Source organism: Heptranchias perlo, chromosome 8 (assembly GCF_035084215.1).
Source record: "Heptranchias perlo isolate sHepPer1 chromosome 8, sHepPer1.hap1, whole genome shotgun sequence".
In the NCBI taxonomy this organism is placed as follows: domain Eukaryota; kingdom Metazoa; phylum Chordata; class Chondrichthyes; order Hexanchiformes; family Hexanchidae; genus Heptranchias; species Heptranchias perlo.
In genome coordinates, this window is record NC_090332.1 from 79127704 (window position 1) to 79155075 (window position 27372).

At 40.1% G+C, this 27372-nt stretch overlaps 1 protein-coding gene across 2 annotated transcripts in view; it reads left to right on the forward strand.

Moving 5' to 3' along the window:
• Positions 1 to 27372, forward strand: part of kiz (kizuna centrosomal protein) — a 184341-nt gene that overhangs the window by 37373 nt on the left and 119596 nt on the right. For both annotated transcript variants that reach the window (XR_010963565.1, XM_067988390.1), the window contains exon 4: positions 6279 to 6371. Coding sequence is in view for 1 of the 2 variants with exons in the window: in XM_067988390.1 (XP_067844491.1) it covers positions 6279 to 6371 (93 nt within the window). In the remaining variant the exon portion in view is untranslated. The remainder of the gene's footprint in view (positions 1 to 6278; positions 6372 to 27372) is intronic.

Genomic DNA, 27372 nt, shown 5'->3' on the forward strand with positions numbered 1-27372 from the left:
ATGACTCTCTCCTCAGACCCCGATGAGTCCCTCCAAGGCCCCTGATGACTTTCTCCCTGAACATCCAATCTCTGTGATCCGACCTGATCACCTACCTGTGGGTTCGCTGTGCTACCATGTACCTCCTACCGCAACGAGGTCCAAGATGCAATATCCGGAGCTCCTCCGACCTCACTATTTGTTCACTGGGTATTAACCCTGCGTGAGGTGGGGAGGGGAGAGTCTACCCAAAAATGGGCGCTCCCGAATTTAACTCCCATTGTGCTTTGGTTCATAAGGATTTTTGTAAATCATATCTTTTGCTGTCATGTACAGGGGATAGGTTTAAATTCTGCAAGTACTCTTTCCTAAAGTATTAAGTTTGGAGAGTGTGTTTTGTGTATTAATGCAGAATGCACTGATTATTAAAAAAATTGGAATGTTATTGAGTACAATGGTGCATTACTTTGTAGGTATTTGTATGGTGTTGGATGTCCCAGAGTAATGAATTTTATGCACTAACACCAAAGGTTGCAGGGAGACAGATGGCCTTTTTGACCTCAACTAAATTTTCAGAAACTATAATTTTATTGAAATGATAAACTGTTTACTAAGATTGTGAAAAATATTAAGAGCTGTTCTAGGACAAACCAGTGTATTTATTTCAGTTAATTATACCATTGAGTTCAATTTTAACCTATGTAAAGGTTAGTGTAGTTATCTAATCTGTTCAGCCTATAAAACAACTGTAAGAATTGCCTGAAGTATTGATAGTGTAAGAACAATGGCTGCCCACAGCAATAAAGCAACCGTGTTTCTTTATTTGTGAGCACAAACTGTTATAGATACGATCTATATTATTTTTATGTAATTACTACTGTGTTGTTACTTGTACAGGCAAGCAGTTCTGTTAATACTAATGCAGTTTGCTTTTTATGCTAAATTTCTCCCTTTTCTCTGCTCTCTTATTGGTAGAGTATGGTTCCAGAGGCCCTATTTTTGTGTGAGAGCCTAGGCATTGAGCGTCGACAGGCTCTTCAACCTGGAGGGCATCGTGAGCCTGATGCTGTTTGCCTGTGATATTCACATGAGCACTTAACCGCAGGAGTCACTAGATAGTGATCAGGACTGGAAACCTTGGCTGATTTTTTTTTCCCTTTAATGAAGGGCACTTGTGGCACAATTGTTGCCGTGCTTGAGATCAGCTAGTTGAGCACAGACCAGAAATTGAACTTGAGGGCTTCTGTTCTGTGTGGCTCAGTATTATATTCGATGGTGTGTTTATCCACACGGCCAGATTGTTCTTAGGGGATCATTTTAATGTTTATGTTTATTACTGAGTACTTGGTTAGTACTGTATTTTAAAATTGCCGGATGCATCCTCGTCAGCATCCAGTGTAGAGAATAGGCCACTGGTGCAAAGCAAGAAATGTTGAGTTTGCTTACTTCCAGTAGCATTCCTTTCCATGCATACTCATTTTGAGACTAATTACAGGGAAACTACAAGGTTTTGAGTAACGGAGGGAAGATTTGGAGGGAGTTTAGAGCACCAAACCTGCGTGTGTGTTTTTGCAGTCTAACAGATAAAATAATTGACCATTTTATCGGTGCTACTTATAAAATCTGTAGTGGAAAATAGTAGAGAAATAAATTAATCTACCGTACATCACATATTGAGTGCTACTCTTGTGCTATGTAGGGGGTCAATGTATTTAGTGTAACACAGCAATTTCCTCTGAAATCACTGATATTACAATGACAGCGTTAGGCTTGAATCATTGACTTGCGGTGTGATCTGTAATGTTTGCTTGAAAAAGCAAAATTACTAATCAAAGTCCATCAGCTGTTAATTGGTTTTCAATTATGTATAGCAGTGCTGCTAATTAAGTCTAAACTATTATTTGGAGCCATATAATACACTTCAACCATTTCTAACCCGGTACCTTTTCTATATGAAGTTACTGAGTCCTGATTGAGTCATTTGCACTGTACTTCAGTGTCTTGCACTGTGGGCTTTGGCCCTTCACCTAGGGGCGACCCAATAAATCAATACTCCATTTTTAGAGATCTGAGACAAATATGATACTGTCTTGGATGTGCTGATTTGCTTTTCTAAATATATGCAGTTTAATTATCCATAAACAACAAATTCAGTTGTCAGACTTTTCTTGTTGGTTGCTATAGTGGCACTTTGTAACAGATTCGGATGTGACACTAATTGGTAATCGATGTCTCATTTATTAATAGTCAAATCAAACATGTAAAGTTATCAAATATTTAGACAACAAAGATCAAAGCAATATTACTCCGTTTGATTCCTGGGCAGAGGTCGTAATTAAGTTGGCGATGTGGTCGATTCAAGTTTTCCAACAGTGAGGTAGTGTTCTGATAGTCAGGTGTTCTTCTGACAGCATTGATGTCTTCAGATAGCTAGGTGTTCTTTCAACAGTTGGGTGATCTTCGCTGATTCCTCTGCCCTGAGCTCAAAAGACATTGGGTTTTTATGCCCCACCCCCGACCCCCGGGCCGGAACCTCACATCATATATGGAACAATATTCATAAGACCCTTATGGATTAACAAAGTTGTTTTTCAAAGAATTCAAAATGGTCAGCTTGTTTTAACATTACTCATTTAACCACAAGACCCTTGGCAAGGTTGTTTTCCAAGGTGGCCAGTTTGTTTGACCGCATTCGTCTAGCTATCTCGGCATGATCCTGGTCTTATCGCTATCTTTAGATTATTGTTCCGCTTTTTGGGTCATTGTACCTCTTTTATCATGTAGCTGCCTTGCCTCACAATGAGGTTGACAAGGGTCGGTCACTAGTCAAAGGTTAACAGTTTACAATTCAGCAAAATAAGTCGCACACTCAGCAAAATAAGCAGCATAGCCTGCAGAACATGATGGTTAGTAGCATTAAGAAAAAGATGTCAATTTTTCCCTATTTCCAATAATCTTTCAACTCTTACGACTTCACACAAACACAGTTTTGTCTGCCATTGTTTGCCTAACAGTTCACTCTTACTTTCTTCCCCAATAATTGTATTACTTTTTTCTTTCTATTTATTATTTTCCATTAACTATTATTTATTTTACTCTCATTTGTTTCCTTGATAGTGTTGTTCTACAGCTGAAAGCAAGCACCAAGCTTATCATTCAGATTTGGGGGTGAAATTTCACTTTTAACAAAAATGGTAGAATATATGTTTTTCTCAATAATTACCCACCTGTTAATGAAATTGTGCAATCCTATGGTTTTGAAATGTGTGATTTCTGGAATGGAGTTTTGTTAGTGGGTTGTTAACTATGGAAGAAAACAAGCATTTACCTTTTTTTCATTAAAAGAGGAATTTAATCCCCCTGATTGTTTATGGGCTTATCAAAAATAAGAATGTAGAACTCCCAAAGGGCTATTCATCCCATACTGTTTATTCTTCTTAAAATTTTCCCTATTTATTCTTATAATCTTTGCTAAATCATTAACTGATTCACTTCCCTTTTGAATGCTTCAGTGAGCTCAGTGCTTTTTGCACTAGATGGCAGTCTACTGCATAAGTAGACAACTTGTGGAGTAGATTGCCATGTAGGTTTAAAAAAAATCTTGAACTGAGGGTGGCTAGAATGTGGAGTTCTTTACTACAAACTATCGTTGAAGCACAGCCCATAAATTAATTAAAAAGGAATTAAATAGTTGTTTGAAAATTGAGGAATGTTAAAGGGTATGGGGTCAGAAGGATGGGATTAAATTAGGTGGCTCGTGTGGAGCAAGACAGTAGTGCAACTTGATTGGCTGAATGGCCTGTTCCTGTGCTGTAACATTCGGTGATTCTATAATAACACTAAGTGTGAAAAAGTTATATCTTATACTTAGTTTAACTGTAACTTTAACTAGAAACTCTAGACAACACTTGGAGTATTGTGCACAGTTCTGGTCTCCATATTATAAAAAGGATGTAGAGACATTGAAAAGGGTGCAAAAAAGATTCGCAATGATGATAGCAGAACTGAGAGGATATACTTATCAAGAAAGGCTGAACAGGCTGGGGCTCTTTTCTCTAGAAAAGAGAAGGCAGGGGGGTGACCTGATAGAGGCCTTTAAGATAATGATAGGGGAGACATAGAGAAAATGTTTCCACTTGTGGGGGAGTCCAAAATTAGAGGTCATAAATATAAAAAAGTCACTAATAAATCCAATAGGGAATTCAGGAGAAACTTCTTTACCCAAAGAGTGGTAAAAATGTGGAACCTGCTACCACAAGGAATAGTTGAGGCAAATAGCATAGATGTATTTAATGGGAAGCTAGATAAGCACATAAGCACAGAAGGGTATCCTGATAGGGGTAGATGAAGTAGGGAGGGAGGAGGCTCGTGTGGAGCATAAACGCCAGCATAGACCAGTTGGGCCTAATGGCCTGTTTCTGTGTTGTAGTTTCGATGTAACTCGATGTAAAACTCAGTTACTTCCGTTTGAATTTGTTCAAAATATAAGTTTAAAATAAAAAAAAGTGACCATCTCTAATCACTTCATTGCTTTAACAAGAACTGGAATCATATTTCTTCCCAAATATTTTAAATGAGAACAGATTTAACTTCCAAATCCTGGAACCATCTTGTTGACTTTCTTTGAATCCTCTTCCTGTATCTAGTTCTTTTTCTTACTCATAGCAACCACATTTGGACTTGTGGCATTACTAATGCTTTATAAAGTATCAGTAACTCTTCACTTTATGTCCTACCTGTCTACTTAAACACTCCAATATGTTTTGTGCTTCTTCAGCTGTTGCCCTACGTTCTGTCTTTTTAATGCTTAAACATGGAGAACAATGGTAAATGCTGTTTCATTTGGCACTTTATGTGGACAGAGTATATAGTATGCATTAGGAGTAGACATAGGTGCTACAAGTGAAATGTGGAGATGGAGAAAAGGAGAAAGAAGAAGCTGGAGTTTTTTTTAAAGTCTGCAAAGCTTTGTGGGAAGCAAACCATTAAGCTGAAACAGACTAATAGTTTTGAACTATTAATTGATTGGATAGTTGTAAAGCAGCAAGTTTCAACAGAAACTGGTAATGTACCTGGCCAGCCTTAGATCTGACAGAAACTGTCGGGACCATTTTAGGAAGAGTCAAGACCAGTTACACTGTACTTTGGAAATCAGTTTGCATGAGAAATAGCAATTACGCATCTCAAAAGTACAGTTCAAACCAGACATTAAAAAGCTTTTACCTTTTCTGTAGACAAAAATGAGAGGACCGTTACAAGTTAGAATAATGAAAAATTCCTGAAATGTAATTATCATAGGGGCTAAAATTTAAATATCCACTTAACCCTACCTGATAGGATTAAGTTAGGAGTTTGAGTTGTCCACATTTATTTGTCTCATATAGACCTTCATAATCGTTTTACAATATTTAATACATTACTTTTGTTTTTTAAATGGTAAGGTATACTAAGCTAGTTTCCTGCCATGTTCTATCTGATTTAGGGATGGTAATTGGGTGGACAGAAGTGGGAAATGGGGTGGGGAATACCACTTAATTGCATGCCCAATTTTCAGCCATCATTTCTGGCTGATGGAGGAAGTACATCCCTTCCACCCAATTTTTGGATGGGCATAGGTAAGTGTGGCAGTAACAACATGATAATATGTCCTATTTTCCATCTAATTAAAGCTGAGCTTCAATCATGCCAGTATAAAATGGGCATCCAAAGTTACTAGGCCTTACTCTGAAGGTGAAAGTAAGTTCAAAAGAGCTAGCTTATTCAGTTACAGATGCTGTTAAAAATATTTATTGTTGTTTTTGTTTTTTGCTTTTACCACCTATTTTACCATCTGCCTGTGTCTTTTGATGAGAGGCAATAATTTACCTCTCACCTCCCTTTTCACATAGGTTACAGTGGGTTTTCCATTAGGCTGCATATTTGCTTCTTGGAAGAAGAGGAGGAGCAATAGAGGGAGGCCAAGCTGATGAGACTGCGCTGGCACATGGCACTCAGGCACCAATTCTTCCCTACCATAGTATACAGTCAGAGGTTTCAGTTTACAAGGAAAACTTGTGTCACATGCTGTGAGCAAACCTGTAGTCCACTTCCACCAGATGCACCACTCTACCAGCATGGTATTTCCTGCCCCATATGGGCAAGCTCTCAATCAGAGGTATTTCCAATGCTTGGAGCTCAGCCATTGCATTTGCCTGCGGCTGACCCTAGAAATTACAGCTGAAGTGTGCAGCTTTGGTTACTGAAACAAAACTGAGATGAAAAAGGTTAAAATAATACCTACATATTATTCTGTATCATAGATGGAATATGAAAAACAGATCGAAAGGTTACTTCCAGTTTGGAGTAAGCAGTTGAAGTCTAAAGGGAAGGAGAAGAAAGCAAATATTGAACAGGTAAGATTGAAAACATTTTTTTTATTTCTGTATTTTTTTAAGGAAAAGTCATACACAAACTTATATATTGTGCAGTCGTCATTTTTTTTCATGTGGCATTAAGAGGAGTCTACAATTATATAAATGTGTCTGTTGGCATAATCGTGCATATTTAGTAGTTTTACATCTCAGGATCAGGGTGGTCACAGGTGAAGGCAGGAGACTTTCAAGTGGGGAAGCACATGGTTATTATAACTTTTCTGGGGATGTCACTGTTTGGTTCACTATTCTTGTGGTACTTGGAACTCCTATCTTCCCTCTTCGATCAGACTGCCTCTCCCTGTGGAGAAGTATGGTGCTTTGGGGAGGGAGAAGTTGTTATATGGGCCACTGGGAAAGAGTCCAGACTGCTCGGTGCCTTTCCAGCTTAAAGTACAGGTTATACTACGGCAATTACTACGACTACTACTCCACGGAGGAGTAAGAGAAAAATAGAAAACAATGGACCCTGAGCAAAAGAAGGAGGTATTAGGAGGGGTGACCAAAATCTCAGTCAAAGAGTTGGGTTTTAAGGAGGGTCTTGAAGGAGGAGAGGGAAGTGGAGTGGCACAGGGGTTTAGGGAGGGAGTTCCAGAACATGAGGCCTAGGTGGCTGAACGAGGGGCCCTGATTGGTGCGAGGAAGGGAGGGGGAATGCATGAGGCCACAGTCAGAGGAATGAAGAGTTTGGCGGAGGGATGTAGCACTGGTGGAGGTTACAGAGTTAGGGAGAGGCGGTGCCCTGGAGGGATTTAACCCCAAAGAATTTTACATTTGAGATGTTGGAGAACCAGAAGCAAATGTATATCAGTGAGGACAAGATGATGGGCAAGCAGTACTTGGTGCAGGATAGTACATTGGCCAAAGAATTTTAGATGAGCTGAAGTAGGCGGTCTTTGCAATGAGGACGATATGGAGTCAGAAGTTCAGCCTCAGAGTTAAACAGTCTGGTTCAGCCTGAGACAATGGGCAGGGAAGGAATGGAATCAGTGGTGAGGATAGGGAGTTTGTTGGGGGGTGGGGGGTGGGGGGGATGCAGTGGCGAAGCTGATGGCTTTGTTTTTCCGAATGTTTAACTGGAGGAAATTGTGACTCATTCACGATTGGATGCAGGAAAGCAGCCTGACAGCACGTGACACTGAAGGGTTTCAAAGAGGCTGTGGCGAGGTATAGCTGGGTGACATCAGCGTACATGTGGAAGCTGACCCCATGTCTGTGGATAATGTTGCCAAGGAGCAGCATGTAGATAAGGAAGAGAAGAAGGCCAAGGATGGATCCTTGGGGACTTCGGAGGTCACAGTGTTGAATGGAAAGAGAAGCCATTGTTAGAGGTGCTTTGGCTACAATCAGAATAGGTAAGATTGGAACCAAGCCAGGCAGTCCCACTGAGCTGGACAACAAAGGAGAGTCATTGGAAGAGGATTATGTAGTCAAACATGTCAAAGGCTGCAGAGAGGTCATACTGGTATATGTTTCACAGATGTTTAATCCACATACTTATGATGAGAGGCTTCATTATTGCAGAGAAATGTATCTTCTTGCTGTTAACAGTGAGAATTATGTTGGTCTACACATCTCAAGTGGCCTGCAAACCCCCTGGCACAGGCTCCACTAGGAGGAGGATTGATTTGAGCGACCTCGGGGCTGATCATGGTCTTTGTGGCATCCTGGATCACTGACTAGAATGATTCGATTTGGGGTAGGACCAGAGGTGTGTTGGAGCATGCCAGTTTAGCGGCATCTGCTCCAGGATTCATTCAATAGGGAGGTGTGAAGCCTGTGGAGCTTACATGAGGTGTAGAAGGTTAGGTCTATGAGCTTCATTTGGTGCTCTTGCATTTTTCTGCATGTAGTTGTGAGGGTTTGTTGTAAATTTTTCTTCATCTTTTTCTTGTTTTTAAAAAAAGATTGCGTGTAAAATATAATGGAAAACACAGATCTGTTGCGTTCATCTGTGCTTCATTCTGCCAGCCACTGGAAAGGGCGTAAGGCTCTCTTGGGGAATGACATGCTCACTAATTTTTCTTTCCTCGCTGTAGGGAAGTGCTTGGCTTTCAGTGGTTGTAATTTATTACCACAGTTTTGCAATGGAATTAGTGGAATTCTAAAGTTAATATATTTCACAGTGAATTTGAAACTGTAAGTTGCCTTTTTAAGTCAAATGTAAAGTAAATCCACAGAAAAGGCAGAAACATCAGTACAGTTCAAAGGCGAATGTAGCTTTTATGTGCTCATCAATGGAAAAGATGGCATTGCTGGAGATCGGAATAATGTTCACTTGCACCTGGTGACATGCTAAGCCCTCTTGGATCAGGGATGCCATCAGTTACTTTCAGCATTAAGCTCCTCGACATTGCTCTGACAATGCACTTCTGTCAATCTTTGGTAAAGCACTGGACACTGCTGCTGCTTTTTTGGTGCTGTTATCGGCTATTTACCATAAATCCATTCATATAAGGTGACTCACAAATAAGATGAATTGCTAGAGTTCCACCCCGAAGATCCATGAATCTCGTTTAAGACTAAGGACAACATTACATATTTTCTGTCAACCAAAATTGTCACCTTCATGTCAACAAACAACTGAAAATTTAAAAAACAGAAGGCATACTGTAGTGGCCATGGTCCTGGGATTTGAACCCATTGTTCTCTATTTGGGAATCAGCTCTCCCTCTGTCCATCCTCCTGAGTTATCTTCAATTTTAAATCAGCATTAGAAGTAGGGACTAAATTTTGGAGGGGATATTGTCATTTAAATATCTTACTGCTGAAGGAGCAGAGCACTTTCCTTTCAGCTGTTTAAGTCCGTTGTTACTCCACTCCTCCAAATCTGTGATATTTCACCCTCCCCATTTCTGAGGCTCCCACTCCTGATTTAAAATTGGAGGCAATCTAGCAGATTAGATGTGACTGCATATAAGATGACTTTCCTGAACAATGGCATAAATTTCTCTTCTTATACATTAGCAAGAAGAAAGAACCTGCATTTATACAATGCCTTATCGTATCCACAGGACTTTCCAAAGCACTTTACAATTAATTTTGAAGTGTAGTCACTGTTATTATGCAGACAAATGCGACAGCTAAATTGCACACAGCAACATACCACATACAGCAAATGAATGAATGAATGACTAGATAATCTGCATTTTGGTGGTGTAGGTTGAGGGAGGAATGTTAGTCAGGACACTGGGAAAATCCCCTGCTCTTCTTCACATAGTGCTAAGGAATATTTTACATCCACCTGAACTTTGGTTTGTGTCTGATCCAAAAGACATCTACATTAAATAGTACATGAACGAGCATCTCCCATTCTATTTGTGTTATCATGACTTTTTGGAATGTGATTTATGTCGCTGTTCTGTAATAATCTTTTGCCATTCTCTTCTTTACTCCCACACAGTAAGTCAACATTGTTTCTGGTTGGCATCCAGAGTATATGCTTAACCAGTGAAGCAAATTTCTTCTACAGCATGATGTTCAATATTCGACAGTTGATACCTAATAAAACAGACATCTTCCTTAATCACTGAAATTGTCCTTGATCCTCCCACTAGTTACCTTAGGCTTCTTCTGTTCAATATCTTTGTCATATTTCATGTTCTGAATTGCAGAGAAATATTTTGAACCATAGTGTATTGCAAATCTTTATTTTTTTTGTCAGACACTAGCCTTTCACTTCCAGGACTTGGGTTCAAATCTAGCACAAACTAATTATATAAAAGTTTTCTCTGCAAGCTGCAAGGATCCGAAGTGAAATCAGTTTGGGCACTCTCCATTCAGTTCTTAGTGGGCATGGGCCCACAGCACATAACGAATAGTAATAGCCACCAAATTGTCAATCTTTCTCAGAAAAGCGACAGGTTAACTGGTGTGTAAAAACAGAAAAATGTCATATTAGTGCAACAGGGGGATCTAGTCAGAGGTTGGAACTAAAACATAACATTGGGTTGCAGGGAGCTTTACTCTGCATCTAATCATACTGGATCTGCTGGGGAATGCTTAATGTGCCAAAAAATGGCACACAGCAACATAGTAGGTTACAATTAATAATTTGTTAGCTTTGCTTCTTTGTTTTTGTCAGCTCTTTGGATTATCAAATCCTACAAATTTGGATAGCATTGTACATAGGATCTTTTCCCTACTCTGCCTAAGCATTTGGGTTTTCTTTCATGTTTGTCCATGCTTTTATGTTGCAAGTTTGTTCTGGAGTGAATTTGGCAAGGACCAATACTCCAGTATAAAGTTGGCAGTTTGAACCTTACAAATTATGCTAATACGATGAATGTTGCTGAACTACGATGTTTACTGGGCACAGACTGATTTTAGTGTTTGGTTCACAATCTAATTAGGATGCTTGCCACTGATCTATCTCCAGTATCAACAAGGTGTTAATATTTCATACTTCCAACAATCATTATTTGGAAGATATGTTGATGCTGAGGCATTTATCTGTCTGCTGTACTATCTATCATATATCTCTATACTCAGTTCTGCTACTGTTGAATTTAAAAGGAATACTTGGATAAGTAGGCAGAGGGAAGAGCTGCTACTAGAGTACTGCAATACCTATGTTGCAAGACAGTCCACTGTCTCAGTGTACCAGCTAATCTATCAACCGCTCCCATGTGAATTCACAATCTCGTGTTCTCCTGCCTAAGAATTGCTACCTCATACCCATGGAGGACTCTGTTTCCATTCTACAGTGCAGCACAGAAAAGGTGCAGTCTGTTCAATGTGATGTTCTGCATACGTGGAGAAAAACCTTTAAAAAGCGAGAGCAAATAGAGGCATCAGAGGTATCCTTGTTGTGAGTAAGAATGGGTGCAACCACTGACAAAATGACGATAGGGACAATGAAGGGCCACTCACACAATGTCTGGCCCTCATGCCTTTATTCAAAGTGCTTTCTAGCCAATTATAATTCATGATAAATTTGAACAAAACAATCTGATCCAGTGGTTCTCAAACTTTTGTGGGCCTCTCACATCCCTCTAGCTAAGGACAGTAGCAGGAATAGTCTACAAAAAATGTTTCTCTCTCCTCCATTTCTGTTCCTGGCACCCTTCTTCTTCACTGGTTTCTTTCTCTCTTTCTATTCCTCTCTCTTTCATGTTTTTCTCTCTCTCCTCTGCTTCTATCATGCTTTCCTCCTTCACTTTCTCTCACTCTCAGTATCCTTCAGTTCTGCCTTGCTCTTTCTGTCCTTCTTCAATTTTGTGTTTCTTTTTCTCCTCTACTTTTGTTTTTTGCTGTCTCTCCTCTAGTCTATTTCTTACTTTTCCTCACTTTTCTCTTCCCTATTTTTGTTTTTCTTCTGCTTCACGTCTGTATTCCTTGCTCGTTTTATCCTCCACTTCTGTTTCTCACTCACTCCCTCACATTCCTCTTACTTCACTTTTGTTTCTCTCCTCACTTTTCTTCTCTTTTTCCCTTTTTCGCCTACTTTTCCCCTTTGCTTCTCTTTCCCATTTTCTTTCTCCTTTCTACAGTTTTCTTTTCAATTTACTTCTTGCGGCATGGGGAAGATGAGCCAGATGGCTGGATCTCTCAACCAGCCTGGGAATGGGATTTTCAGTAAAGAATAGAGGATCAGACTTTCAACAGAGAAGGTGGGGACTTTCAGCAGAGACTTTCCAAAGTGTAGGTGGAGTGGGACTTTCCAAAGAGAATGGAGCAAGGGACTTTAAAAGGAGCTAGAGGCAGCAGGAAATTGGCAAGCTGGCTCCTGCTAAATGTTGATCAGGACCAACCTGACCAACCTAGGTGCAGTTGCACCAGTGCAGCCCCGAGCTGTTCACAAGTTGGAACCTCTTGCTCGGCTCTTTTCCAAGCAACTGCATAGAGATGCACAGTGCTTACACTATACGTAGGAAATGCAAGGCGAGAGCTCCTGGAACAAGTTTTGTCACCCGCAACACCTGTTTGCTCACTGTAAGCAGTACGAAAGCAGAACTAAGGATGATGATGATATACTACAGCTACTGATATGAGAAGTGCATCTGTAGAGTGCAATTTTGAGTCAACAGAACCAAGTTATACTGCTAACTGCACCTCGCACTGAGCTCAGTGACAAAGAGGTTCTGTGCGTGCAAGCGCGATTGCAGGTCTTTCCTGGGTGACTAAATTTTAATGTTATGAAGGCGGTGGGATCTTGCAGCATGGGGAAGATGAGCCAGATGGCTGGATCTCTGAATCAGCTTGGGAATGGGACTTTCAGTAAAGAATAGGGGATCAGATTTTCAACAGAGAACAGTTTCTCCTAACATTAGAAACTTTGAAAAATAAATTTGTAAAATCCCCAGGAGAACCAGTGGACTGCATGGTTACTTTTGAAATCCCGCTTTTCACCGAGTGGGAGTTATATAGTACCGGGCATGAACTCCAAGTCGTGTACGACTACCTATCGAGGTATTCTCTCATCGTTTGCTTTTGAGTGCTCGAGATTCAGATCACCACCCCGACTCCCAAGTCATGTTGCCACTTTCACATTGTGAAATCAAAACCACTTTACGTTGTCATGAAAGTGGTAGTACTGCTACATCCTTAAAAAAAATAGTGCCAAGGCTGCTTTCACCTCTACCTGGTGGATGAGTTGACTTGGACTTCACATTGTTTATGAAAACTTTTATGGAGAGAAGAACCGGTGCAAAGTGACAGAAGAACAAAAAAAACCCTTCCTAATACAGTTTCAAAAAAAGGAAGGAGATGGAGAGAAAGACAAAGAAAAGTATTGGTGAGAGGAGAGAAAAATTATGACGATATTTATCCTGAACTACAAGATGAAGTATTGGGCTTGTTCTTGCAGTTATGTAAGTAGGAGCTACTTTTTTGTTGCTTGCTTGTACTACTGCAAAGTTGGAAAAAGCAGTACTCTGCATACCTACTGAAACACATGCGTGGAGTACTGCTCACTGACCTCCGACTGCTAGTGCAGCTCTTTCTCTAGTTACAGGAGACAAGTCGTTTGCTCTAATAATAACTGAAAAATACATTATCTTAGAACAGGCACATCCATGGTAGCAGGACTGTGAACTTGGAATGGCCTGTCCTTGTTTTATATCCAAGTGATCCATGTTCTTGCTGTTTTTAATCACGTTTATGTTTTTAGTGCAAAGTGATGCTTCAGGTATGTGGCATTTCTGAAAATCTCACACCTAGAATTCTCCCAGTATTGACAGCTCCAGGTACCAGTCAAAATAAGAAATAAGTAATAATTCATGGCCCACTTCCAACTTAAAATAAATTTGCACAGCAATACTTGATATAATGTGTAAATAAATCTAAGATCGAGTTTAATATTATGCTCATTTGAAGGCTGCTGACACTGGGTTTTGCACAGGAAGGTATTCATCTTAAATAGATGATCACAGACTGCTCTCTAGAGGAAATAGAAAATGACAAAGGACCATCACAGAACAAAAATGGAGAGAAATATGAGTAATGCAAGGACAGACTTTATTATTTTGGTTAAATTCTCCCTGAAGTGCCGTGTGTGTCTTTTTATTGTTTTTGAATGATATAATGTGTGTTTTTTTGCTTGTAAGTAAAAATTATAGAAATATAATAGGAATATATTCTAAGGGAGTCCAGCAGTGCTAGAATCTGTTAAAAAGAATGAAGGGATTTTGATTTTTTTTTTAGGTCAATAATGCAATACTTGACACCTATATGCTGACTCATCGCATTCTGGATCTCTGTAGCCTGAGGCATGCTTAATGTCAATTCGTGTGGTGTAACATAATACACCCCAAAAGCACTCAGAGCCAGCATCCCCGCCTCCTCCCAGTGCGCTAGATTTGTTATGGCCCTGTTTTTTATGCAAATGAGGCATCCTTCCAATAATGTGGTTTAAAGTGGGCATTGAGGGCGGATTGGGCCAAAAAGGAATGTTTTGCCTGCAGATTGACCCTCTCCTTTCAACAGGACTACCCTTCTCTCTGTACTTTATCTTCTTTGGCCTCCATTGTCCATTTAATGAAAGAGTCATTGTGCCCTGATCCCACTTATCATGGGAAACAATAGCAGCAGAATACAGCCAGCCAGCAGCCCTCTATTGCTGCTGGAGCCCAGCATTCTGGCCCCTAACCCCTGTGGTGCTGCCTGTACATCATGCCGTAAGTGGTGGGTGCACTACTAAAATAATTAAATGGGTGATGCCAGCTCATTTTGTAGCACCTAAGTAGCAGTAGTCCTAGGAGCACTGTATGAGGACTATTATTAGTCCTATTGCAGATCTATCCTTGGCCCCCTCCTGTTTCTCATCTACATGCTGCCCCTCGATAGCATCATCTGAAAACACAAAGCCAGGTTTCAATGTACGCTGACGACACTCAGTTCTATCTCACTGCCACCTCTCTCGACCCCTCCCCTGCCTCTGTGTTGTCAGACCGCTTGTCTGTCATCCAGTCCTTGATGAGCCGAAATTTTCTCCAATTGAACACTGGGAAGACCAAAGCCATTGTCTTCGACCACGCCACGAGTTCCGTTCCCGAGCTACCGATTCCATCCCCCCCCCGGCCACTGAATCATCTTGGGACATTTTACTATGTTAAAGTCACTATATAAATACCTACTTGACCTCGTCCTCACTCCACGTGATATCAAGAAACGACTGAGTGTACTGGATACAGCAAAGGCTACGGGCTCCGACAACATCCCGGCTGTAGTGCTGAAGACTTGTGCTCCAGAACTAGCCGTGCCTCTAGCCAAGCTGTTCCAGTACAGCTACAACACTGGCATCTACCCAACAATGTGGAAAATTGCCCAGGTATGTCCTGTCCACAAAAAGCAGGATAAATCCAATCCAGCCAATTACTGCCCCATCAGTCTACTCTTAATCATCAGCAAAGTGATGGAAGGTGTCGTCGACAGTGCTATCAAACGGCACTTACTCACCAATAACCTGCTCACCGATGCTCAGTTTGGGTTCCGCCAAGACCATTCTGCTCCAGACCTCATTACAGCCTTGGTCCAAACATGGACAAAAGAGCCGAATTCCAGAGGTGAGGTGAGAGTGACTGCCCTTGATATCAAGGTAGCATTTGACCGAGTGTGGCATCAAGGAGCCCTAGTAAAATTGAAATCAATGGGAATCAGGGGGAAAATTCTCCAGTGGCTGGATTCATACCTAGCACAAAGGAAGATGGTAGTGGCTGCTGGAGGCCAATCATCTCAGCCCCAAGACATTGCTGCAGGAGTTCCTTAGGGCAGTGTCCTAGGCCCAACCATCTTCAGTTGATTCATCAATGACCTTCCCTCCATCATAAGGTCAGAAGTGGGGATATTTGCTGATGATTGCACAGTGTTCAGTTCCATTTGCAACCCCTCAGATAATGAAGCAGTCCATGCCCGCATGCAGCAAGACCTGGACAACATCCAGGCTTGGGCTTTTAAGTGGCAAGTAACATTCGTGCCAGACAAGTGCCAGGCAATGACCATCACCAACAAGAGAGAGTTTAACCACTTCCCCTTGACATTCAATGGCATTACCATCACCGAATCCCCCACCATCAACATCCCCAACAACCATTTCTGGTTTTAATGGAGGCGAGTCAAGGGGCAGGTGACCAACCCGCTCTAAGGAGGTGGGTGGGTCAGTGAAAACTTTCAAGGAGGCTGCGTGCCTCCATTTTTACAGCTTTTTTATTTTTAATTCCTGGGGCCAGGATTCCCAGGCCTTCTCCTTCACGCCACGTGAGAGGAGGGGAGAAGGCCAGTAACAATAGGTAAGTGCCTTTATTGCACTGCTTGTGGGCCCGGGGGAGCAACCCACCCATGATCTCCGTTCCGCCCAGTCCCGCCGCGATCTCCGCCCGCCCCGCCCCGATGGCCCCCGATGACTCCCGACCCCTGATGAGCCCTCCCCCCAAATGACCGATCCCTCCTCCAAATCTAAGATTTAATGCTCACATCCGATTCCTGGCTCTTCTCCCGTCCAGCTGGCCTGTTGGGCAGGAAACCGACAAAAAAAAAAGACATCAGTATACCAAAATCGTAAGGACATGTTGGAACCCCATACTTCCAAGTATCCCATCAGGAATCCCACCCCCACCCCCCCGTCCTCCGGTTCCTGTTAAAGTTTACCCCATGTAATCAATATAGCTTCACAACATGTAGGGTCAATGGAAATGAGCTAATTGCAGCAAGTTATTGAAAAGATTCAAACTCTGTTAACAACTAAATCTACTCTAGCAGAGATCTATGGCTCTCAGTAACAATATTCTGTCTGTTACAACACTACTAAATTTTGTCTCCTGAGATTGTTTAATTTTGCTTTTGCTGTTATGGGACATTTTCCACAGCACGCACCTCATTATGGCATTTGCATGCTGCACTTCTGAGGATTGAGGGTGGAATAAATATGCTTTGAAAAGTGAAAATAAATTTTGCTATAGCTTTGTAGATCATTCAGCACATTTTAAACTGTAATGGTTAAATTGATGCAGATTGGAGCCTTTTGATTGTGAGCAGTAAATTTTAATCCATGAGATTGGAACCTTGTAGTAAGCCTGTTGATGCTAGGGAGGTGTTAATGGGAAAAATGGGAATGGTAAAGAGGTTTGGGTGAAGGTTTTGTTGGTCACTGGCCTGCCAAAGTGGTTCATGCTGTTATTGGTATTAATAAACAATTTCTTTTAATTAAATTTCATTGCTGTTTATTGATGGAAACAGTCTTCTATTGGTTTCTCTTGGTAGGATCCCCCTTTTCGTTATTTGGGTGCATTTTCATTTTCTAAGATTCACGTTAGTTTAAGGGCACATTATCTGATGACAGTAAAGATGACTTTTTGCTGAGTCAGGTTAAATTATACCAACAGATTTTGAACTGAATGGAGATCTCTACACCTCCAATATCTTGTCTTACATAGATTATATTGTATTATTTACAACAGAAAATTGGTGTGCCGTTTTGCTGAATACTTTTGCAAGAGTTCTGGTCTCCATATTATAAAAAGGTTATGGAGGCTCTGAAGAAAGTGCAAAAAAGATTTACAAGCATGATACCAGAACTGAGAGGTTATACCTATCAGAAAAGATTGAACAGGCTTGGGCTTTTTTCTCCAGAAAAGAGAAGGCTGAGGGGTGACCTGATAGAGTCTTTAAGATTATGAAAGGGTTTGATATGGTAGGCATAGAGAAGATGTTTTCACTTGTGGGGGAGACCAAAACTAAGGGCCACAAATATAAGATAATCACTAATATATCCAATAAGGAATTCAGGAGAAACTTCTTTACCCAGAGAGTGGCTAGAATGGGGAACTTGCTACAAGAAGTAGTTGAGACGAATAGCGTAGATGCATTCAAGGGGCTGCTAGATAAACACATAAGGGAGAAAGGAATAGAAGGATATGATTATAGAGTTAGATGAAATAGGAGGGGAGGAGGCTCATGTGAAACATAAACACCGGCATGGACCAGTTGACCTGAATGGCCAGTTTCTGTGCTGTACATTCTAAGTAATATGTTCATGTAGTTTTGTCCCACGGTTGATTTTTTGTTATTTTCTTATTTTACTGTTTGTCATAATTTCCCCTGGTCTATAGATTGGTTTCAACTGGCATCTGATTTTAGTTTTTTTGTATTTGTTTTCGGAATGTGGATGACTTTGTTAAGGCCGCTTTTATTGTCCTTCTGATGACAAGTTGTTGGTGGGCCTTCTGCTTCCTAGGAACTATTGTATACAACTGAGTGGCTTGCACAGCTACTTCAGAAGGTATTAAGAGTCAACGATGTAGTGTATATAGTGTAGGGTTAGCAGATAGTCTTCCCTGAAGGACATTAGTTGTTTTTTATACCAATGTGGCAGCTTTCATGGTCATTTTTGTGATGCAAGTCCACAGATTACCAGGGTATGTGGATTCAGTTTCATAATTTGTCTTGGTGGGATTGAACTCACAATCTCTGGATTGCTTGTCCAGATTTGGATTATTTTACTTAAGTGATACATCTGTTATTTGTTGCCAGGGAGAGAAACACATTAGTTTAAAAGAGTGGTGCCTTCTGGATAATATATATTTTTTCACTTTTACTTTCTTACCTTTATACAATTAATGATGTTTCACAAATATGCAGCATATCATGTAAAATGGTGCAATTCAATAAAAACAATAGTCTTAAAATGAAAGTTTCAATAAAGAGAACTTCATGCTAAAATAACAATTTTAAGTAAACCTAATTTGCCTAGGTAAAGTCACTTAAAATGTTGATACCAAAGCTTTGATTTAAAATGAAATGATCTATGATTGGAGTTTCAAAAATGTTTTCTGTAGCGCAGTTGAAAATAATGAACAATAAAATCAGCCATGCATTTATAATAACTGCTGGCTTCTGATCTTTTGTCGTATTGTCAAATAAACGATGCAGTTGAAACCCACAGCAGATTATTCCATGAATAAAGGCAGTGAAGCTCTTTTGAATTAAATGGCTGTAATGTCTTGTAATAACTTGGAGCACACTGCCAAGAGTAGTCACTTGTGAATGTGTGCACAAACCTTCAGTTAGTGGATAATGTTATAAGTAAAATGGCACCAACTCTATATTATTCAGAGAAGTTGCATTGCTGGCAGCACACTTGTCCCTTAGGCTGCAGCATTCATTAGGAAAAGCTGACTAGGCTGAAGCTGGAAAGAGATGATAACATGTTATGATTTTCATATTTAATACATTCCTTGGAAGAGTGTGTGTGCTGCAGATTGATAGAAGAATCAACTGCTACTTTCCGTGAAAGACTTTCTACTGTGCCCCACAGCTAAAGATGGAATCACTCAGCCAAGAAATTAACTTTTCGTCTTTTACCTGCTTTATATATCAACTAGGCTGGTTCTGTGGCAGCCACTGAACACTATTATACAGTTAACTGTTTTGTATTTAAGACTCTTATCAGAAAAGAAACAGATCCTATGCTATTTGTTGTTGGGAAGATATTATTTTTTTACTTCAGTGCATCAGCAGGGATTAATCAGAATTTGCTTGGGTTTTTTTTAAGATTAAAAAGTTAAACATAGATCTTAGAGGAGCTTTTTTTTTTAAGTACATTCTGAAAGCTATCCAGCATTGGCTAATTTAACTTGTGTGGTTTCTGAGATGATGGTCAAGTCACCTTTGCACTGAGATACCAAAAAAACTCCCATTTTGATCAAAGGTTAAGGCAAATTATATTTGCAGAAGATTCACATTAAATAAGTAATGATTTTAATTACGCAGTGTTTTTTCATATCTGCACTGTTTATTATAATTAGTTCACAAAATAAAATCATTCTGATACAATTTGTGACTTCAGCATATGAACATTAAAACAGAATTTGTTTAAAGATTCAGAGTAGAATTTGTTTATATATATTTTTTTAACTTTGAGCTCTTCTTCAAGGAGTACTTTTTATAAATATTTTTAACTTTTGTTCTTTTCCCCTTAATGATGTTCAGATTCTAATCTTCAAAAAAATTCAGTAAACTCCTCCTCCATCTACCCCCAACAAAAAGTCAAACACCAGGCATTCCACTCATCACTATGTATCCTCCTGGTAGTGTGGAATATATCTTCTCCAAAGCTGCCGCTAGCACTGCTGTCTGATTGATTTGCCGAGAGGTAAGACTGAGATGGACAGGGTCACGCTGTTTATAGTACATAGCCAATTTTGAAAGTGCCATCACGCATTTGCAGTTTGAACCTCCTGCTGGTAAATTTGCCCTTGGAGCAGGTATAACAGCAGGAGGGAGAAAGTGGTGTCCGAAAAAACTTGTCTGTTGCCAGCACGACTGCTACTTCCCCTCCACTCCTCCACCTTCCTCTCCTCCTTTTCAGATCCTCCTTAAAACCCACTTCTTTGTCAAACTTTTGGTCGCCTCTCCTAATATCTCCTTCTGTGACTCAGTGTCCATTTATTGATTACACCTCTGTGAAGTGCTTTGCATCCTTTTTGTATCTTAAAGTAGCTACATAAATGCAAGTTGTTGTAGGTTAGAACCAGTTACTGGTGCTTTGGCACTTCTTGGTAATTGTTGAAATAAATGGGAAAGTTAGGGGCTGGGAAGCATTATTTTAAAAAAATGCATGTGATATTTACGCGCACAGATAGATGGAGTTTTTTTTCAATACTGTACCTTTTTAACCCTAATAAATTTCAATAGTTAACAGGAAGAACTGGGTTGTTAAATAGCTGTATAACCACTTTAACACTGGTTTGGGGAGGAGCAGCAGCAAGGGAGCAGCCATGATTTTTCATTATAGATTTCACAGTAACCTTGTTTGACTCCCACTAGCATGGGACAATTCCTTCTGGACAGACTACCCTCCCTACCTTGCAGAAATCTACCAAATGCTTCAGTACTGATGCCTAGAGCTGGGGGAAAATACCAGCCACAGTTTTATGACAGTCTGCAAAAGCCCTGCCCTCCCACCTCGAAAATCGTTGTTTTCTGCTTCCTGATTTGCCATCACTTCAGCTCCTGACTCCTTCATTTTGCTGCTTTTCTTTGGGATCCAATTCTGCTACATACCGTGGGTGCGAATTCCTGATCTGCCAATAATTTAGTACCTCTGTTTCCTGTTTCTGATTTTCACGCCTCTCCTGCCGCTGCCAGCTCCCCAGCCTCTATCTATCTTACTAATGCTGCCCTTCTGGCTTCCAGTCTGCCCCCTCCTACTCATTGCTGAATTGCTGGCTCTCTTTTACTCCTGGTCTGGTGGCTTTCTCTTACTCCTGGCTTGCTGGCTCTCCCACTGCCGCTGGCCCCTGACTGTAGATTCTGTCACTGTCATCTGCTCTTGCTGGCTTTTCTGCTTCTGCTGCCAGTTTTTCTCCTGTGGCCAATCCCTCTCTTGCACCTGCTGGCTTCCCTAAGGATTGCATTGTCCTGTTTCAATGACATGTGGCACCAGAGCCAGCCAGCCCCCTCATCGCCACCCTCCCCAACTTACACTAGTGACAACAAGCTAGTTGGTTGATGGTGATTGGTTGCTGGTTGTGAATGGGTGGCTTCTAGGGCCTGACTGCTGGTGGTGGAGGCTGACTGGCTGTGGCCTGGTACATTAGCCAGTCCTCCTGATCAGCGTGGCTGAGCTACTCACTGAGCTGTCAGGGGCGCCACCTGTGTGTGATTTAACTGTATGCTGTGTTTGCACACCATGAAATACCATATACATCATAAAATATTTATTTTTATTAAACAGTCTACTCCAAAATGCTGGAAAATGCATCATATAAAAATAACAACATTTTATGGGTAGGGGGCATGCCCCAAGATCCCCTAAAAATAAATCTTCTACATTATGCCTGCTTCTAAAAATACCATTGTATCACTATGCTGTTCTATAAACATTTGTCATGACCAAAGCCACTGTGAAAAGGTAACATTGACAAAAGAAAACATTTTTATAATGATATCAAATTTGGATTTATTACTAATTACTGTTGTTAAATTGTACTATTTCTGCCCTAAAAATAGCTGAGACTGTCCAAAAAGTGATTTCTAATAATTGTTGTGATTAAACTTGCATTTGGTTACCGGACAAAGTTTTATTTTGTAGTTAATGAAATTCATAATAGAAATATGGATGTGCAAACTATGGAATAAAAATATTTTATCTTGCAGTTCTCGCTTCAAATAATATTAAGATTGGGACTAAATTCTAATGCATGCTCAATAGGAACTGTAACCTCTCACCAATGCACACATCTTTGTGCCTACTAAAATAATATATTTGGAATGATTAATTCTTGGGGCATTAACATCATCTCCCTATACTAGAAATTTGTATAAAACTTGCATCCACATGTGCTTATTTTTATAACTTTAAAAAGTGGAAAATACTAAAATGTACCAAAGTGCATTACTCTCCTGGAAAAAATAGTTTGAAAAAGCTGTAATGTAGACCTGGCATTGTCCTCGTATCCACTGATTGTTTCTTACTTGATCAAAAATTCACAAAGATAACATTGTTAGAAAGAAAAATCCCAATGCTCCACTTGTACAGTGGAAATCCCCTCCAGAAAATAAAATTTATTGATTGTTCTTCAGTTACAAGAGTTTACGTGTTAAAGCAAATTATACCAGATGTGATGTACTTTCACTGATATTTTTTCATATCTCAAGGAAATGACAGCATCCCAGTAAATCACTGGAACCATTTCCATTTGTAGAGAATGATTACAGCATAAAGGTTCTGAACAGGAATTACACAAGGTACAGTACAACACTTGCACTGCCTGCAGCTGCTCGAGAACCAAACTACAGAGTGCATCATTGCACCCGTTTTCCTTTATATCTTTGCTAAATTCATTCTGCCAGAGCAATTTTTAGTTTATTTAATATAAAAATTGGGGAAATCTGTGAGAGATGTTTTAAATTTGAATATTGGCCATAGATTCGGGAATTGGATAATATCTAAAATATTCACAATGTTTATGTCAGGAACATTATCTTCAAATGAATATTCAAAGGAAATAATTCCAATAATTGAATGTGATGTTGCTTCCTCTATGAAATTTGAAAAGAAATTTCAAGAAATGGACGTAACCAGTAAGATATTATTATTTGCTTCGCCAAATGGATTTTCGGTACTGTGCAGCAGATTTACAGGTTGTTCACACCAAAATTGTTCACAGTTTAGATCTTCAGAGGAATTAAACTGGGTGATTATTCCACAGAGGAAAAGATACATTGTTGAAAATGTTCTGTGGTTCAGGAGACTATTCCTGCAGCTCCCTGATTTGAGCTCTACTGCCTCTTTGCATTGTCATATTATCATCTGCCCATTATGCAAACTAGTTATTTCTGCTGAAATAATGGCCGAGAAATTACTTTTAAAATAATGGTGAGCTTAATGGCGCTCACCGTTATTAGTGGCGAAATCGAAGAACAAGTTCCGGCAACCACACGTGCGCAGTTAAACCCGGAAATCCGGAACATGCTCTTCCTGGTCCGCTGGCAATGTTACAGCTTTGCCTTAAAGGGATATAATCGGCTGCAATCAATGGAATCAATGGACCAGCGGCAACTTGCTCTCCTGCTCAGTTGGAAATGAACCAATCTTGCCACAAAACAGATACGCTCAGTTTTTTAGGTCTAAACTAAGTTTTAACAGCGTGGTAAGTCTTAATGACTGCCAAACGACCTCTCCGGCACTAAAAATTAACTTTTAAAAATCTCAGTCTTTTAATCTTATCTTTTCCTCTCCTTATTTCGCTTTCTCTATGTCATTTTATAATGCCTTATTGGGCACATCTGGGTTTTTAGTCTGTGCTTGTCTATGAACTGCACTTCCTGGTTCTCATAGCATAGTTTGCTTCAAGTTATTTGGTTGAGGGGCCTTAAGGATACTTTCACCACTCACACAACTTGGGAAAGAACGCTGATGTTTTTTTGAAGTCGGAGTTCAAGGAAGTTGCCGCCAAAAAAAATGTGATAACTTAGTGGGTGCATTTAAATCTAATGAGCGGCGAGCACTGCTGGTTCACCATTCAGAGCAATTTACGGGCCAATGTAAATGTTTAAATTGATTCTCTTTGGCAGTTTTTGTAAGACACTGAAAGGTCAATTTTAACTCTAGGGTGGACGGGGGCGGGGAGGGGTGCAAGAATCCAGCGGGCGAGGAGATGGGTGAGTAGGAAGCCTCCGTTATGTCGCCAGCTTGAAGCCCAGGCAATGTGAACTCCTGGGTTTCATTTTAATATGATTGATGGGCTGTGCCCACCTGATCGCATTGGGAAACAGGCAGCCCGGCCACTTTCTCCATGCAATTTCTGGTGGGTCTCCCAAAAAGTATTTCAAGCCGGAATGCACCTCTTAAAGCAAGGTTGCATTCCCTGCTTTCAGATTTCGTTCCAACACTGTGGTAGGACTAATGAGTCGGAAGGCTGCCCCCAGGTTTTCTGATGCCTCCCGTAGGGTACTCTTGGAGGAGGTCAGGGAAAGGAGGGAGGTACTCTTCCCCAGCATCCGCAGGAGCATCCCCAGGGCTGCTAATCAGCAGGCCTTGTCAGTACCAGCAGCATCACCCCCAGGACCTGGCTTTAGTGCAGAAAGAGATTCAATAACTTGGGTGAGAAATGAATGGAATAAATGCATTGTGACAGCTGCTGGGGTACTTTGCACAAACTTGCATGATCCTGTTTCTGTGATTGGAGACTGCCTGGACATTAATGGAGTGGTAGCCTTTTCTAATAACTTGCCATAAAATGCTTTGGATGATTCAGGAAACTGCATAGTTAAGTGGCGGCGGACTGGATTGCATCATGAATGCAGCGGTAAGTATTCCACCACAAATTTAACCACTCTGCTCCTGTCGCTTACGGCAGGCTAAAATCGGCCCATGTACATTTGATCAATACTTGAATCAAAGATTGAGTTTTGCAGTAAGAGTAAGTGACCTTGTTGCTTATTAGTTAGGTAAGTTATCCTCCTGTAAAAAAATAAAACCTCCAATTTCTAAGAGTAAACGTTGAATATCTTTTTATAAATTACTCCAGTGAATTTGAAGAAACCAAACTTTTGTGAGTATTGACAATCATTCATTAGTAATTGTTCACTGACAAAGCTTAATTCTCATATATACATTTTTAACAAAAGAATCAGTGGAAAATATAATGTATTCATCTTTTAAAAATATATATCCCCACCTCATTATAATTCTCTAAGTTCTGGGACTCTGTGTTGTAAGACTGCCTGACCTTGAGTCATGTTTCTTTTATGTTACATTTTATGGCAAGTTATGCTTATGGTTCTTCACTACAGCTCACAGCTCATTATAGCATGCAAAATCCTTGTCTGCCAAGGCCTGCTGTAATGAGGGTGGAGCATACCATCAATGTAGCTTTATCTTTTGTTCAGGGTAGGGGTTGCTGAAATTGCTTGCTCAGTTGTGCTTGGGGAGGGAAAGTCATCCAGTTCTCCTGCTGCTGATTGCTACAGGCTTACCTCTACTGGACGTGCGCATGTGTTGACGTAGGGTGAGGAAAGGATCAGGTTCAGCCTTGGCTGTGATGTCCTCCATAATTGGATAGCCTACTCGCACTCACTGCCAAGACTGATGCATGAATAATGACCACTTGGGTGAGATATTAGAGGGCAGCAAGAGCCCATGGAAAAATACTCCACTGAGCGAGGTAATGCCTTCAGGAGAGGAGGGGAGATGAGAACATTTAAAACATTTCTATTGATCTTTACTGTCACCACACTAATTGTAAAACCCGGTTTATGGAAAAGAACTGTTTTGTTGTGGATAGAAAATAAAGTTCATTTTTATTCCACAACTATAAAAATATAAAGCAAATTATACTATATATGGTTATGTTCTTTCCATTAAATTAATTTTTATATTTCATAGAGCTAGCAACATCACGTTTAACTACAGGAATTATTATCCTTTGAAATTCATTCAAAGATAACATTCATAGCATAAGTAGTCTGAACGTTTAAGTAAAGATCTGTGGACAATATTGGAATTTAAAATATATAGTACAAATTTTCACATTGTACATGCAATCTTTTGATAATAACTGTCGTGTATTTCGACTCTGTTGTTTGCATTGTGTAGTCAGTTTTCTTCTTCACTGGATCAGCATTTAAGCCTCTGTGTTTTTCTCTTTCCAGTTGGATATTTTCCACTCATTATACTTTTGTTTTTGTTGATCTTATTATGAGAAACCTTTCTCAATTAATTTTTTTTCCTCAATCACATGCAGGAAAAGTGCATGTTACAGATCCAGTTTCTCATCCACATCATTGTATACCTCTACAAATAAAATTCATCACATAACAAATATGTAGAGATCTTTAAAATTGGATTTTACCAATTTCCACTGACAAATTCCTGGATTTGTGAATCGATTTAAAAAAAAAATTATTTCTATCTGATTCTGACCTGCAAAAAGAAGAATCCTGCTTGCTCCTAATAAAATCTGAGATGCGTTGGTGATGTCATCATGCAAATGTGCGCAATCACATCATTAGCATGATGTGTGCATCCCAGGACTGGATTTTCAGTGTCAAACTCTGGAAGGGAAACAACTTGAGGCATGAGAGCACAAAGCTGCAGTGCTTTTTGCATCCTTTGTCCCTTCAAGATCAGCTTATGCTGAAAGAATATTTTCCTGACTTAGCTACATCCAAGATTCCAGGAGAACCAACCTTGGCAAATGTAGTTTAACACACCTGCTTCGAGTATACGCTTGGCAGAACCTTTGGAACTGCCATTGAGGCCCATAAAAGTGGTGTGTTTAGCTTAACAAGGAGCTGTTAGTCTCACTTGCTTTTTTGCAGATTCGTGATGTTCAAAATAAAAATGGATTTTTTTTAGATTTCCTCTGAATTTACCTGGTTTTTTGGGCTCTAATTTTTCTCCTGGCTTTTGATGCTAAAAATAAAACCTGAAAAACACCCCAGAAAACAGGTTTTTAAATTGGCAATAACATCTGATTTTAAACATCCTTGCAATTATGTAGCAATTCACAAAAAAATCACGACCTTTCAATTCCCTCTTCCACGAACAGTATCGTGCATCTGCCAGGTTCTGAACATCCTGTATTCTACAAAGATCTTTGTACTTTTTTCTGGCTGTTGTTCTTCCCCTTGCCTACTGCCTTTGTATGTGCAGTGCAATTGTTGCAGTAAATGGGAGGGTATAAAGTGTTCTAGAATTAGAGGAGAGAGGTATCATAGAAGAGTAACCGTGTGGCGACAAGGTAAAAGAGAAAAGAGAAGTTGTAGAAGCAGAAAGTGAGCAAAAAAGAAGTGAAGGAGAGGAGGGAGAGGGTGAGGAAAAAGGAAGTGAAACAGGAGAGAGACAGAAGCACATTTTTTTTGTAGGCCCCCCCAGTATCTTTAGCTTGAGAAATTTGAGAGGCTGAGAGATTTTTTTTGCTGAGGCCAGACCAAATAAGTTTGAAGTGTTGGGACTTGGCCTTGGAAAGTTTGAGAACTATTGTTGCCCCAATACATAAATGCACAGAAATTTGTCTCCAACAAACAAACTCCCAACTTT